Source organism: Mustela nigripes, chromosome 5 (genome assembly GCF_022355385.1).
Source record: "Mustela nigripes isolate SB6536 chromosome 5, MUSNIG.SB6536, whole genome shotgun sequence".
Taxonomy (NCBI): domain Eukaryota; kingdom Metazoa; phylum Chordata; class Mammalia; order Carnivora; family Mustelidae; genus Mustela; species Mustela nigripes.
The window spans coordinates 42,615,020-42,632,522 of record NC_081561.1 but is presented as its reverse complement, the minus strand read 5'-3'; the positions used below and the strand labels follow the sequence as shown (position 1 = coordinate 42,632,522).

Below are 17,503 nucleotides of genomic sequence, written 5' to 3'. Positions count from 1 at the left end.
AATAAGTCCAGGACTAATGAAATGAAGGCCATACTGATGTGAACATACGTTCCCAAAATGAAGCAGTTAGGGGATTAAATTTCAAGATGACTTCTTTCAATTATAATTGACTTGAAAATATAAAATTATATTAACAGTAGCAGGCTACTATTGATGAGGAAATGTCAATAATATCCTAGATATTTTCCATTGTGATATAGTTTAAAACCAGTATCTGAAATGATAAAACTATGAATTATAATGGACTTTTTTCTACACTAAATTTCAGAATGATTTATTCAAAATAAGAATTTAGCCTTATAAATATGGCTGTTGATTTCAAGCAAAGAAAAACTCAGCAGTCATCTTTTGATATAATTAACTCTAAGAAATTAAGGTTTCCTATTAGTGGAGAGTTACTGAGTGACCAAGTGGAGGCTCTCCATTAATTAACAAATTCTGATTTAAATGTGTGATTGCTATTTTAAAACATACGTTTCAGACTTAATGTGAAAATGTAACTTTATTATATGTTGAAAGGAAATATGTTGACCTATGCATTTCTGTGTATACAATGTTCTATTTCAAAGTCACATTGCATGCTTAATTAGGTTTGCCTGTGACACAAACTGAAAACCCCAATTTTACCCACAGCTGACATGGTGAGACATCACGCAGACTAATGGAATGCTGAAACTGACTTTTAAAAAAAGTATGTTAATACATTGAATTGACACTTAAGCAGGGCAAGCAGGCTCTAATTGTAACTCAGTGAGGAGGAAAAAGGGAAATTAAAAAAGAAATAAGCTGTAAGAATAAAACAGAGCACCATTAGCCCATGAAATATCTTAGAATTTCAGTGGAAAAATAAAATTTAGAAAGCAAACACATTCATATCATAAAATTTCTGATTGTTTAAAAGATATAGTATTTATGTATATATTTTCCAATATCTAGTTTATGGTCTTTTACAAAGATGACTCTCAATAAATATTTGTTAAACAATTGATTTCAGAGTAGAAAAAATTGATGTAAGAGAAATACTCTATCTGGTTTTATTAACATTTATTTCCTGATTAAGGTTTCCTCACTTTATTCTGGTTGTTCAGAATGTGATTGTCTTTACCTATGGAAAATATTAGTGTCATTGCATTCAGCAAATATCCAAATAGATAAGTGTGTCTTCATACTTGTGAGTGTATGTGTGTGTGTGCGTGTGTGTGTGTGTATGATGGCAATATTAGGAGTGTGGTTCATGATAGTCTTCAAAGCCTTTATGTGGTATTATGTTAAAAATGCTTCCCACACTAGTATATAGGGAAGGATTCAGAATCCTGGGTGTCAGGTCACAATGCCCTTCCCTCACTACCTCTACACTTCCATCAGATAGGATGATGATTACCTCTATCAGGGATCCTAGAAAGCCTCACTGGAACTGTGGTCTGAAGTATCTTGGACATTTCTCATAAATGGAATGGGGTTCACAGAGACCTGCCACTTTAGCACTGCCTTTGGAGGAGCTTGCAATGGCTGTCCCCTGAGTTGTGTGAGCTCTGATAAGACCTTGCGTCTCCACCTTAAAGCCAAAGCTCACAGTCGGCCTACTATGATCTATGTTTGAGGCCATAATGGTTAACCACTTGTCGCCATTTACCCCAGATTCTGCAAGAACCCAGAACCTCTCAGGGCCTTCCTCACCATTTTAATCTTTTCCTCCAATCTTTTCTATACACATTTTTCATTTTGACTGTAATCTTTTCAGTGGCAGCTACTCTTTCTCCATTATCCCTCATATTTCAAGGGTTGGATCCGGTAGGTGTTCTTTTTCCTCATTGTGTCTTCAAAGGATCACTGTTACATCCTTTGTAAAAATCTCAGTTATTTGAGGATGATGCCATTAAACCATGCTACTCATATCTCTTCTGATTGCTTTCATAGTTGACCCTCCTGGGCATTCCCTCTAATTCTTTAATGTGTAACACCTGGTTTATTATATCTTTTTCTAACATAATTCCAGTCTTACTTGGTTATTTCAATATCTGCTGAGTTCACCCACTTAAAATCCTTGCTTTTTGGAGGAGGATACTGAGGAAGATCTCAATATTCATCCTAACTTTACAGCCTATTCCCACTGTAGTATTCCACAGGCTACCATCATGCATAATTCTTACCCTTCTTAATCTTAAATTCCTTAATATTAATTTTAAGTATTTCATATTCTGCTCAGAGCCTAATTTCTCTTTCCAGTTAACTCCCTCTAGCCCTTTTCTGACCCAACAATTCTCCATTCCTCATAATCCACTGACTCTACCAACACTTCAGTGTCTCCCAGCCCCTATCAGGTCATCCCTTTAATAATTACCTAAGTTATATTATTACACGGTCCATTTCCATACTCACTTCTTGCATATCCTCAAATCATTTGCCCCATTTCCCTCCTTTATTGTTACCTGGTCAAAATCCAATCCTTGTTTAATTCAACACTCAGGCTATTTTATGTGGGTCTAGGAATAACAACATGTGGTTTGAGGATGTTACACTTGACTATAAATTCATCTTCACTAATTCTTCATTTCAATTAGGATCTCTATTGATATGTATCAGTAATGTATTATATTTCCCTCCTACTCATCCATATAACCATTTCACACCTTCTTATCTCACCTTGCTTCCTACTTCACTTGAGGAATCAATCAGAGGACAGTTTCCAAATGATGACACACCACATATTCAAAGCACCTCTGTAAGTACAAATATTCTGCTTTGCCTGCTATTACAATTGATGTAACATACGCCATCCTATCAAAGCCCACCCCTTTGCTTGTGTACTGTATATCCCATCCTGTCTTGCCTAATATTTTAAAATTACCTACTTGAATGTTCTTTAGCTGCCACTCTATTACTTATATTGCTGATACTCTTCACCGGGAAAACCCAATTCTTTCATTCTATTCACTTCTAAACTGAGTCTAATCAATATTTCCCCCCTTCTTTTTCTCCTCCTTTTTTTGTTTTGTTTTGTTTTGGTATCCCATGTAGGGAATGAATTTTTCTCATTATTCTGTCAAAATGTTCCTTCAAAAACTAAAAATAAACAAAAAACAACTACAAAGCAGCAACAGAAGATTGATTGTCTCCTCTTGCTAATTCCATAGATCAATTTTCACTTACCTCTAACTAGATCTAACCACATACTTTGAAAAGTATTATAAAAGTATAATATAAATATAAAAAGTATATATATATATAAATAAAAGTATATATAAATATATAAAAGTAAAATATTTTGAAAAAATATTTTAAGAATATTTTAAGAATTTTAAGACAATGTCTACCATTGGTAGACAATTAGTAGACATTGTCTTAAAATTCTTAAAATATTGTCTACCATTGGTAGACAATTGGTAGACATTGTCTTAAAATTCTTAAAATATTCTTAAAATATTTTACAGTTTCTGTCATACCTTTTGTATTTTTTCACCTCAATTCACTGACTCCTGCATTTTAGCTTCATATTCCATTCCTTTAACTCTTGGGTCCACAGTCTCTGTCTGCAAGCTTCTCACTTCCCTGTCAAGGCTCATTGTAAACTAATCTCATTCAGTTTCCTGGGTTTAAATACCATCTCTTTGAGGCTAGCTTTCAAATGCATATATGTAGCCTAGACCTCTTCTGTAAAGTAAAAACTAGCATACCAGAAAGCTTACCTTAACATCTTCACGTGGCTTATGATACATCTCAGCTAATACATGGAACACTGATTTCTTGATTTTTACCCCCCTCAATCATGCTTTCCTTCTTGTAGACTTCTCCAGTTTAGAAAATTCTATTCCTAACCTTTCGATGGAGTAAATAACCTTAGGATTATGCCTGACCTCTTTTTATCCAGCCCTTCAGAAAAATACTGAACCTTCTTTAGTGCTATATTCCAAATTGCGATCCTTAATTACCATCATCACTTGTCACCTTAGTGGTGGTGTCAGTCATCACTATCTCTAGGCTGTTTTATAGTAGTAGCCTCTTTGTCGTTCTCACTACTTCTTTCCTTGGGATCACACGGTCAGTAGTCTAGTCTACAAAAGTGAGTCAGTGCTTCTTTAAAACAGTATCTATCTACTAAAATATAAACTTATTAAGAGGATGCTAGTTTGCCTGTTTTTCTTTTCTTCTTCCTACTGCAGTAGAAGAGTTTCTTTTAGTAGGAAAGCTTACGGAACAGCAGGCACTCAATAAATAGTTATTAAATAAGTGAATGAATGAGTCATTTCATTTCACATCCAGAGGAAAGACCTTCCATCTCAGTGGAATCCAAAGTATTTATTATAAGCAAATTAAATAATGACTTAAATAGTTTTTTAAGGAAATGTTCTCTATGTGTTACATTGGAAAGGGTTCCAGATATAGAAATGATTAAAACACAGATATTCTCTTGAATATGGTATAGAAGAATGGACTTTTCTTTCTTTTTTTTTTTTTTTTGATCTTATTTATGTATTTATCTGAGAGAGACATAGAGACAGAGAAGAGCAGGGAGCAGAGGGAGAGGGAGAAGCAGGTTCCCTGCTGGGCAGTGAGACCAACTTGGGGCTCCATTCCCGAACCCTGAGATCATGACCTGAGCTCAAGGCAGACACTTAACTGACTGAGCCCCCCTGGCGCCCAAGAATAGACTTTTCGCAGTAATTCAAAATTATAGTCGATGAAATAGTCAACTGTGTTATAAGAATATTTTTTTTAGTAGGAAATAATTAAAAAATAAACTATGAATAGTAAAAAAGTTAACTATTTAAAATCTGTGATCGAATGGAATTTGGTTTACCCAGATTTTGGCTTTTTAAAATCTTTTCAGTCCTACACTTATTGGTATTTTTTTGGCTGTATCCCTTTGCTAGATTTTCTTACAGTGACAAGATGGCCTCCTATACCTCAGCTACATGCTTCAAGAAAATAATGTCAGTGTCACTATAGAAATTGACTGTTTCACATTCCTTTAAAATCTCCAGGAGGAGGTTTAGTTTCACCCAAGTGCAGACTTTTTGGCAAATGGTTATTTAAATTATCAAAGGGCAAAAAACATGTCAAACTTATTTTAAAACAATTCATTCCCTGTGGCTAACAAAAAAGGGTTTTAAAAAACCTCTCTTTTATTCAATTTGTAGACAGAGGGCAATGATAATAGAGAAGAATGGGAGACAATTCTCTGGTTTCTGTTCTTCCATTTCTGTGTCAAGTCCTGGCGGTTCCCATACCATAATATTCACTCCCAACGAACTTCTTGTCCAGACAGTGCTGACTAGAAAGGTTATGCCACTCTTCTGGTCCTATACCAGAGGAGCTTCTGAGTCTTCGTATAGTTTAAAGTCAAGAAATTCAAAACTCATGTGCATGCAGCTTTCTCTTGTTATCACACTGTAATTATATTAAGAGTCACTGCTGCCTCCTAAAGGGTAGATTAGGATCTGCCTCTCAGGAGCCCACAGATAGGTAGACATCCAATCTGTCTTAATCTCTGAGATCTCACCCCCTTTTACCCCCTCCAAACACACTTCTGTCTCCTGTTTCCCTAAGCAAAATCCTCTCTATTGTTTCATAGTTTGCAATTCATTATTTTGTTATGTTAGTCACCATACAATACATCATTAGTTTTGATGTAGTGTTCCAAGATTCATGGTTTACATGTAATACCCAGCGCTCCATGCAATATGTGCCTCTCTTAATACCCACTACGCCTACCCATCCCCCAGCCCCTTTCCTCTAAAAACCTGTTTGTTTCTTGGAGTCCACAGTCTCTAATGGGTTGTCTCCCCCTCTGATTTCCACCCCTACCTTCACTTTTCCTTGACTTCTATCTGGGTCCTACTACTGTGCTGCACAATCAGCAGGTCAGAGGTGAGAAAAGAATAAGGTCAGATATTTATTTCCCCTACTTCGCCACCACTAGCATGTAGGTTGGTAGTAACTGTTTATTGACATAAGTTCATAATTCATGTCAGAATGTTCTGTCCTACACTTCCCTCTCACTTCTACTAACTGCAATCTTAGCTTTCCCTCTCAATAGTATGGAAAGGAAATAGCTCCCCACTGTTTCTAAACTCAGGATGATTAATCAAACATTGTTGGTTTCCCTTAGTCCTTCTCAAATCCTTTAGTTTTTTCATTCACTATTTCTAGATTACTCTGAGTGAAACATTCCTTTTTGGGCAAAGCCATAGCTGATTTCAAGTATTCAGAGAAACTCCTCAAGCATTCTTCTAAATAATTACTTTCATTTTCTGCCATCACTGTATTCCACAATCTATACTTTATTTTAAAAATTTTAGCCAAGGGGCACCAGGGTGACTCAGTCATTTAAGTGTCTGTCCGCAGTTCAGGTTATGATCCCAGGGTCCTGAGATCACCCAACGTCAGGGAATCTGATTCTCCCTCTCCCTTTGCCCCTTCGTCTCACTTTTTTTCTCAAACAAAAAAATAAAATCTTAAAAAAAAAAACTTTAGCCACCCAAAATAAATAAATTATGAAAATTTTAGCCAAAGTATTAATACCTCAATCAAAAATTCCTCAGTAATTTCAGAAAATTACCAAAATTAAGTTCTACCTATCTGATAACACCAAGACATCAATTATCCATTTTCTTTTTCCAAAAAATTCTACTAGCATTCAGCTTGTTCCCAGTAATGCCATTTATGATGGCTCAATACCATTACTTATTGCTCTTAAAAATAACATATTTTTATGCTAAGTTCATAGACACCTAAAGGTTTCAATAGTCTAGGTGTTAAGGGAAATGCTAGTTTATAAACAGTGGTAAAACTTAACTCGTTTCTGACACTGTTGCTGTGGTCACTTAGGTACCAAATTAAATTCTCATAACTAATGATTTACACTATTTCTTTTTTTTAATTTTTTATTTTTTATAAACATATATTTTTATCACCAGAGGTACAGGTCTGTGAATCACCAGGTTTACACACTTCACAGCACTCACCAAAGCACATACCCTCCCCAATGTCCATAATCCCACCCCCCTCTCCCAAACCCCCTCCCCCCAGCAACCCTCAGTTTGTTTTGTGAGATTAAGAGTCACTTATGGTTTGTCTCCCTCCCAATCCCATCTTGTTTCATTGATTCTTCTCCTACCCACTTAAGCCCCCATGTTGCATCACCACTTCCTCATATCAGGGAGATCATATGATAGTTGTCTTTCTCTGCTTGACTTATTTCGCTAAGCATGATACGCTCTAGTTCCATCCATGTTGTCGCAAATGGCAAGATTTCATTTCTTTTGATGGCTGCATAGTATTCCATTGTGTATATATACCACATCTTCTTGATTTACACTATTTCTCAAGGAAGTAATTTTGTTTCAGTTCCTCTCCCATTTCATCATAGGAGTTTAGATCCAGTCCATATATTTAAATAGAGAAATTGATACCATCATCAGTATTCTATTCTCTTCACTTAATTTTACCTCTTCTCAACCCCACTTTTCTTTTTTTCCCCCAAATTCAGAATATAAGAGCAAAAGCTTGGGTTGAAGTGTATGGATGTAGGAGGGAACTAAATGTAGGAGGATTTCTGCATCAATGCTATTTGAGCTTAGCTCATCTTAACCAGTAACTCTTAAGTATGGTCTCCAGAACAGCAACATCAGTATCACTTGAGAATTTGTTAGAAATGCACATTTGTGGAATCCCTACCCCAGACTGATTGAATTAGAACTATAGGGGTGGGAAATAGCTGTTTGTGTTTTAAACACCTCTTCAGGAGATTCTAAAACAGCTAAAGTCCATTGCAGCCAAAGTGTGAGAATCATCGATCTAGAAAAAAACACACTTTTTAAGATAGCAAAACACAGATTTTTTAAAAACTTTTTAAAAAGGTATTTAAATTGAAGGGCTTTCATTTTTCTCTTTATTTTCAGTCATTCCCTTAATTTCCTTTGGGACAAGAAAAAGAGACTCCAAGACTAATTTTTTTTGTTTGTTTTTTGGTTACCTTTTCAACTTCATACTTTGTTAATTTATATTGATTATGTCTCTATGATTTCATGTGAGTCAGAGGTGGAAATGATTTTTACTGTCAGGGATGAGTTTAATGGGTGGGAATATGGGTGCTGGAAATTCTGCTCCTGTGTTCCACATCTGTATGATATCATTGATTTCTGAGGCTTAGGTTTTCACTCATCATTCAAATTGGACTTTGTTATTTCTGCCTTGTTGAGGCAGTTCTGTGTTTACTCTCTTTTCACTTTCCTTTTATTTTACCTTCTGTTAATCAATGGTCTAATTTAACCAGAGGAGGGTACCATGTTTTTAGTTCAGTAGATTGGAGATGAGCACAATGATTGCCAAATTCTTGAACAATGTGGTCATTTCAACAATTAGAACACATGTAGTGGAGTTCACGTTTATTTTGTAAGTTTAATTCAAACTTGTCACACTAGCTTACCTATGTGACATATTCCATCCATCCTAGAGAAACCTAACTGGAATTTTTACAACATCCATCCAATCTAGCACAAGCTTAACAAAGCATTCTAGGTTGAACGTCATCATTTTAAAATTAAATCTATTAATTAATAACATAACAATCAACAGGGAGTTGGCAGTAATGCCTCTGGTTATATAGTTTTCCTGTTGATAATGAAATTTAAAACAAAGCCTTCCACACCATCAGAATAATGCTAAAAATAAGGGCCAATAAAATCATCATACTTAATAAAAATAAAATAAATATGTATGTGAATATATATTTATATATTTACACAATGCTATCTATATTTTTAAATGTTGATCATTTTTCTATGTATATTTACAAATATATTTGCACTATAAGGCTCAGAACTAGAAGTTATAAATTAAAAAGTCAGTATTTTTAAAGGGATAGCAATTTAATTTATTGATAAATTAATATAAGATTGAATGCATATACAGATTTGCCTGGACTGGTTAGAACTTCCAAAATATTGTTGTAATGAAGAAGCTTCTCCTCATTTTCTTTTGAAAATGTCACATTTTAAAAGCTTAGTGTGTTTTTAAACTTAGAAATTAATTTCCTTTTGAAAGTGATAAAAATACTGTCCTTGGTACATCTGTGATATGTATGCATATTCTGTTTCTTTTCAGTATATTCAAGGCTTTCCTGTACCACAGCTAATAATTTTTGGCTTTTATGAATATTCTAACATTTTGAGGCTGTTTACTGCCCTTCAGTAATGCCCAACAGAACTTACTTTAAGCAGCCAGATAAAAGTCAAGCAAGTGTGAAGAGTACAAATTGTACTTCCTAATGGTGTGAGTAACTATCTATAAAGCTATTTGAAATGGACTAAAATTATAGGCCCAGATAACTAGGTCACTTCTGTCATTTACAAATGGGTAACTTTTAGCAAATCCTTATTTAAATAAAGCAGTATTTCCTAAAATCCTGCCTAAAGACTCTAAAAAAACTGTCAACTGAGGTCTGCAAATTGAAGCAAGAGACGGTTTACTCTATACTCTCAAAAGATAATAATAACATTTTCTATGTATAGTAGACATACTTACATTTATCTCTTCTTTATAAACCTTTAATTATTATTGTTATCCTAAATATCTCCATTATGAAACAAAATACGTTTTACAACTCTTTGTCCAAATTATGCCTGAGGATTTCTTAGTTGTTTTTTTTTTTTTAAACTCAAACACATTAAATGTTTCTACTTCAATTTGAAGTAGAATATTAGATGCCGTTGAATAAAATTTAAGCTTAAAACAGAACATCCTTTTATTTTTGTCCACATGGCTTTAAAACTCATGTATTATTTGTTTAAAAATAGGAAAGTAATTAATTATACCTGCAATGATACTCCTTCTCATATTTCGTACATGCAGTATTATTCTTGCAAGGAAATGACTCACGTGGTATTTGAAGTTGTGTCTTACAAAGCTTGACTGTAAATATTGCTGAACAGATGTACGTAGTACTCTAAGAAAGATCAGAAAGTATTTTTTACAAAAGTTTTTGGATACGTCAAAAGTAATAAAAAGATTCTTACTTGTAGAGGTATGGAAACTATTTTTATAAGCATGTAGAAATTCCCTGTACAACACTGTGAAAGAATCTGTTTTCCAAATTATCACAATGTCCCCATCTCACACACTTTTCCTACCACCTGAATTCAATACTCCTCTGAGAATTAGGAACTATCCTTCCCACCACCTTGAATGTAAAAAGCAGGCTGTGACTATGGAGAAAGGGATGCTCTGTGATTTTCGAAGCCCTGTTTAAAAGGCCATATAATGTCTGCCTAATTATCTTGGGATGCCTGCTTTCAGAACCCAGCCACAATGATGTGAGGAAGCGTAGGCCTTAAAGAGAAGTTATATTTAGTGTTCTGGATTGATAATTCCAGTTGATGGCCCAGCTGATAGCCAGTATCAACCATAAGACATGTGAATTAGGAAGACTTTAAGATATTAATATAAATTTTTAATACAAATGAAAAATGAATCTTACTAAAATAAAAAGATAGTAAGTTGTGGAAACTTTTACATTATTTCCTAATCTTATTTATGTAAATGTTAAATTCAAATGTCAAAATTTAAAAATGTCTAAGAAAATTAAAAATAATTAAAAATAAAATTTTTACAAAATTACATTGTTCATAAGGAGAAATTTCAGCAGAAGAACAAAAAATGAAACTGAAGTTTGTTTGTAATTGGGGTTTGTATTTAAAATAGGAAAACATGAAAATCAACAAATGAAGCATCTTTTCTGATATTTCTGATTTTGAAATTTTTAATACGTTAATGAAAACTTGAATTATATTTGTACTTTTCAGATAGTATGGCGATAGTAAATATATATAAATCACTTTCTTAGATTCAGACTTACATTTGGAATATGAGTGTTGTCTGCATCATTCTGACATAGCTTTGATGAACATTTGTACACATCAGTTTCACAGTTTCCATCAAAAAATCCTTCTGGGCATTCACAAATGTAAGCAGAGCTTTTATTTTGGCAAATACTCCCTTTCCAACAAGACTGAGAAATATAACATTCCATTGACTCCTCACAGGACGCACCTTAAAGGATCACACACACAAAGAACATATGAACATAGAATAGCAAAACTCATTACAGAGGTCTCCAGAATTTATTTAAAAAAAAAAAAAAGATTTAGCATGGTATAATTTATGTATCATAAAATTTACCCATTACAAGTCTATAATTCTGTAACCTTTGCAAATGTGTAGAGAGATCTGACCATCAGCACTATTCAATTTTAACATATTTCCATTAGCCAAAGAAGAGCTCTTTTAATTGTCACTCTTTGTGTCCAGCCACAGGCACCATTAATTTTTCTGTCTCTATATATTTGCTTTCTTTGTGCATTTCATATAAATGGAATGGTACAATATGTTGTCTCTTGTGTTTGGTTTCTTTCGCTTGAGATAAAGTTCTTAAGAATTTGTCATGTTGTATCTTGTATCAGTATGTTACATGTAATTCACTATGTATACATTTTGTCTATTCCTTTATCATTTGGTAAACATTTGGGTTGTTTCCACTTTTTAACATTTTTTTACTGAGCCATAAATGACATATAACATTATAGTACTTTTTTTTTAAATTTGGTAGAATTCCCCTCTGAAGCCAACATTACATTGTTTTTAGTTTTTTGTTTTTTAAAGATTTTATTTATTTGCCAGAGAGAGAGAAAGAGAGAGAGAGAGAGCAAGAGAGTACCAGCACAGGCAGACAGAGTAGCAGCAGAGGCAGAGGGAGAAGCAGGCTCCCCACCGAGCAAAGAGCCCAATGTGGGACTTGATTCCAGGATGCTAGGATCATGACCTGAGCCAAAGCCAGCGGCTTAACCAACTGAGCCACCCAGGCATCCCCAACATCACATTAGTTTTAAGTGTACAACATAATTATATATGTGTGTATGTGTGTGTGTGTGTGTGGTGTGTGTGTATGACGATCACCACTATAAGTCTAGTTAACATTCATAACCACACATAGTTACAATTTTTTCTTGTGATGAGAACTTTTCAGATCTACTCTCTTGGAAACTAACTTTTATGAAATGAATTCATGCACAAGTATTTGGGTGGATATATACTTTCATATCTCTTATAAAAATTTCTTTGTGAAGTGTATGGTAAATAGCTGAGTAACTTTTTAAGAAACTGCCAAACTGTTTTACAAAGCGGCTATGCCATTTTACATTCACATTAGCAGTGTACAAGATATCCTGCCTCTACCCATTCTTGCCAACATTTGATATTGCCTATCTTCTTTATTATAGCTGTTCTAGGGGTGTGAAATCATATCATCTGTGGTTTCAATTTGCATTTCTATGAGTAACAATTTTGAGTACCTCCTCCTTATTTATTTGTATAAACATTTGTATATCTTCTCTAATGCCATTTCTTTTGGTACATGTAGACTGTAAACATTGTATTATTTATTTTCTTAATATTGAGCAACAAGTGATTTTTGTATATTCTGAATACAATTTTATCATGAAAAACATGACCACAAATACTTTGTCCTTTTCTTGCTGGGACTTTTCATGTTCTTAGTTAGTGACTTTTTTTTTTTTTAAGATTTTATTTATTTATTTGACAGACAGATCACAAGTAGGCAGAGAGGCAGGCAGAGAGAGAGAGGAGGAAGCAGGCTCCCTGCTGAGCAGAGAGCCCGAAGTGGGGCTCGCTTGATCCCAGGACCCTGGGATCATGACCTGAGCTGAAGGCAGAGGCTTTAACCCACTGAGCCACCCAGGCGCCCCTTAGTGACTTTTTGACAGGAAAGTTTACAAGTTACACATATTTTTTAGTTTCATTAAATACAACTTGTAATGTTTTCTTTAATAGATTATGCTTTTAGTGTCACATAAGAACTTTTTGTCATAAAGGTAATACAAATTTTCTCTCTTTTTTTTTTCAGACGTTTATGATTTTAGTTCTCAGATTTAGAACTCTGATCAGTTTGAGTTTTTTTTTTTAATTTTTTGTGTTTTGTTCTAATATGGTGTGAGACAATGAGTTATTTCATATATATTTTTATTTTAAATTAATTAATGTTGAAATATAATTGCTCCAGTAATTTTTTTAGAGATTGCCCTTTGTCCATTTAATTGCCTTTTTTACTACTTTGAAAATCAACTGGCCATAAACATAACAGTTTTTTTCTGATTCTCATTTCTGTCCCACTGGCATATATACTTATCTATATGTAGTAAAACACACTATCTACATAAATGGAGTTTGATAGCAAGTTTTGAAATTAGGCAGTCATCCAATTTTTTTTCTTTTTTTGTTGTAGTTGGTTTTTGTTTTTGCACTTCCACATAAAATTTTGTATAAATTTGTCAATTTCTACACAAAAGCCTGGTGGAAAAGTGATAAATATTTTAATGAGTCAATGGATAAAATTGGGAATAATTGTCATATTAACAATATGAAGTTCCAATCAATGAATATGAAGTATCTCTTCATTAGTTTAGGTTTTCTTTCATCTTTCTCAGCAAAGTTGTGGAGTTTTCAGTTAAAGTCTTGCGTTTAATTAACTAAATTTGTATCAAAGCATTTATTCTTTTGATATTATTGTAAAGGAAATATCTTATTTTGATTTTATAGATTTTGTTGCTAGTATATAGAAATGCAATTAACTTTAGTATGTTATCTTGTATTCTGCAAACTTGATTAATTAGTCCGGTAGTCTTTTTTTTTTTTTTTTTTTTTTGATTCCTTAGGATTTTCTACATATGAGATATTGTCACATGTTAATCAAGATAGTTTTACTTCTTTCTTTTCAACCTGTATATTCTTTTGTCTCCCCATCAAACAATCTGGGACATCCTGTACAATGTTAACTACAAAGGATGAAAGAGGACATCACTTTTGTTTTCATTCTAAAAGGAAAATTTGTCAGCTTGACATTATCAGTATGATATTAACTGGACAATTGTCATAAATATTTTTTATCAAGTTGAGAGAGATTTTTTTTAATTTGTTTAAGTTTTTATAATAAATGTGTGTTACATTTTTTCAAATGTTTTTTCTATCTATTGAGAGTACTGTATGGTTTGTTCCTTTTTTTTTTTTTTAGTAACATAGTATCAAATTTATTCATCTCTCAGATGTTAAACTAATTTTGCCTTCTGGGGAAAAACTGCATTTTGTCAGAGCACAAAAAATAGTTTTATATGTTGCTGGATTGGATGTACTCTTATTTTATTGAGGATATTCAATTTATATTCATAAATGATACTCGTTTTTAGTTTTCTTGTCTTGTGCTGTCTTTTCCTGGTTTTAGTATGAGAATAACACCAGCATCATAAAATGAATTAAAAAGTATTCATTTTACTTCTTTTCCTCCTTTTCTCTGTGAATGGTTTGTAAGGACTTGTACTAATACCTTCCTTATTTGCTAGGTCTATACAGGTTTTCTATTTCTTCTTGAGACATTTTTAGTAATTTGTGTCTTTCTAAAATTGTCTATTTAGTTTAGTAGTCTAATATGTTTGTATAATGGTGTTCACAGTATTTCCTTATGATCCATTCATTTTGAATGATCACTAATAATGTGCCCACTTTAAACACTGGTTTTATCAATGTGTGCCTCCCCTTATTTTTTCTCAGTTACTCCAACTGAGGATATATTCATTTTATTTTTCTAAAATATCAAAGTTTGGTTTCATTGATTATTCTCACAAGTTTTAGTGATTTTTCCATTAATCATTTCCTTTCTTTTGTCTGTTTGTGGTGCAATTTATGTTCTTTTTCTAGTTAGTTAAGGTAGAAGCTGAGAATATTGATTTGAGACCATTTTTTTTTCATTTTTAAAGATTTTATTTATTTATTTGAGAGAGGGAGATGGAGAGAGAGAGAACAAGCCATGGAGAGGCAGAGGGAGAGGAAGAAGCGACCTCCCCACTGAGCAGGGAGCCCAGTGTGGGGCTTAATCCCAGGACCCTGAGATCATGACCTGAGTCAAAGACAGATGCTTAAACACTGAGACACCCAGACATCCCTCAAGATTTTTTCTTTTTTAAAGTAGGAATTTAGAACTATGTATTTCCTTATAATCATTGTTTTAGCTACATTTAATAAGTTTTGATATGTGTGTATATGTGTGTGTGATTTCTTCTTTGAACAGTTTATTTTAAAAATTTGTTTAGTTTCCAAATATTTTGAGATTTCCCTGAAGTTTCTGCTGTTGATTTCTAATTTAATTCTCTTTAAGGTTTGTAAACACATATTGTCTGAATTTTATTTTATTTTTTCTTCTGTTTAGTTGTTTTAATGAATACAAATCAGAGGTTTAATTTTAAAAATATATTTTTACAATGTTGTGCAACCATCCCCACTACATAATTCCAAAATATTTCAATCACCTCAACAAGAAACCCCATGATTATTGATAATTTTCAGCTGCCCTTTCCTCAATGTCTTTGCACCCACTAATCTCATTTTTGTTTCTATGGATTTGCCTTTTCTGGCCTGAATTTTAAGTCTTTCAGATTTATTGAAACTTATTTTATGGCTATGTTCATTTGTTTATATATTGGCTACCAATAGCAAAGTTAAGCAAGTTCATGTTTGGTACTTGCCACAACATTAGAATGAGTGTCTCCGTAAAGTCTATGCCCTGGAATAGTCACTTATCTCCTTCTTGTCCCCACACTGATAAAATCATGTGAATAGAATTAATAAAGTAATGGATGTTATTAAGGCCTAGAAGTTGCACTGCAGCTTTTATCAGACCTGGATCATTAGGTGTTTCACTGCATAGTTGAGAAAATTTTGTAAGATTGGATTCAATCTGTTGTCATAAGGCACATTATAGTGGCAATAAAAAGTAACTACAGTAGTGCCTTAACAGTTTTTGCTATATCTGTTAATTCCTAGATTTAAAAAAATTTACTTTTTTATTCTTGTGAGCCTGAACAGGGCTTTGGGTTATTCACATATGTTAGAGCTGAATGGAGAAGTATCTGACTTTCTGTTAAAAATTGCACAGGTGGCCCCCAGAAATTATCCATAATTTTTTTTTTAAGATTTTTTTTTATTTGACCTAGAGAGAGATCACAAATAGGCAGAGAAGCAGGCAGGTGCAGGGGGTAGGGGAAGCAGGCTCCCTGCTGAGCAGAGAGCCTGATGCAGGCTTGATCCCAGGACCCTGAGATCATGATCTGAGCCAAAGGCAGAGGCTTAACCTACTGAGCCACCCAGGCAACCCTCCACAGAAGATTTTTAAAAGTGTTTGTTTTCCAGGTTCATAAATCTTATCAACCAATTCACTATATACTCCAAAGCTAACAAGCATGTATCATGTTCATTAGAAAAAAAATATTTATATCAAACCCATTCATTATTATGTGAATAGGAACATCAAGAAACATTTAGTTATGAAAAATTAAATTACTTAGCAACAGTATGAAAGACAAAAAAAATCCCACTTAAATGACATGTTGCTAATTCATTTGAAGTTTGGGTTGTGAATTAAATTCTAAAATATAACAACATAAAGATAGTATGAAATGTTGAGTGACCACACCATTGACATTATTATATTAAAATAAAGCAACTTTTAATTTCAGGAAATCAGTACATAAATAATTATTTTGCTCACACAAAGAAATGAATATTTATTTCTCAACATTCTATATTAACATCATATTCTTCTATTCAATAATTAAATATAGGGAATGACAATTATATTTAAGACATAAATATTAGCATCATGGTAGGAAATTTTGTGCATGATATTGTCTTATATGTATGTAATCTTAGCATTTCATATAGAATAAGCATCCATATTTTTTTTTATAAATTCGTGAAGACAAAGCTGCGATTTACAAAGAGCCATAATCGTCCAGTTTGTATTTGCATTTTCTTCTAAATTAAACAAATTTTTCTAGAGATTAAGCAACTTTCTACATGTCACATAATTGCTTAAATAATGACAAATTAGTAATAAAATTTTGTGCATTCCACCTAATCCCATTATAACTCTATGTTCTTTCACAACACTAGATTAGTTCTGTAAAAAAAAAAAAGGTAAAAGACTCAAATATAAATTTATTTTAACATTAGTCCAATATTACAACTCTACTGTACAACATTGTGTTGTCCAACATTATATGTGGAATATTTAAAAAGATACAAAAATAATTATTTACTTGGCTTCTTCTACAAACAAAATTATATAGTCTAAACACGAATCCTTTGTCATGTATGCAGTTTGCAAGTCTGTTGTTTATCTTTTCATCCTCTTAATGGGGAATTTCTAGATAAAAATTTTTGATGACTTTGACTTTATTTATTTATGCATTTATTATTTTTTCATGGATTGTGTTTTGGCATCATGTCTAAGAATTCTCCTTCAGTCACTATGTTCTGAATGTTTTCTGCTATAAAACAGTTGTCAAAACAACTAGGCTTATTTTTGTTAATAATGTCATAGTATATGACATAGCATATGAAAAGTAGCAAGTTAAGAATATAAGAAGATATAATGCATGGG

The 17,503-nt window shown here is 33.1% G+C and overlaps 1 protein-coding gene across 1 annotated transcript in view; it reads right to left on the bottom strand.

The window, feature by feature from the left end:
* Positions 1-17,503, bottom strand: part of EYS (eyes shut homolog) — a 1,640,601-nt gene that overhangs the window by 1,555,970 nt on the left and 67,128 nt on the right. Inside the window, 2 exon segments of the mRNA XM_059401541.1 lie at positions 9,816-9,946; positions 10,856-11,049. Coding sequence (XP_059257524.1) covers positions 9,816-9,946; positions 10,856-11,049 — 325 coding nt within the window.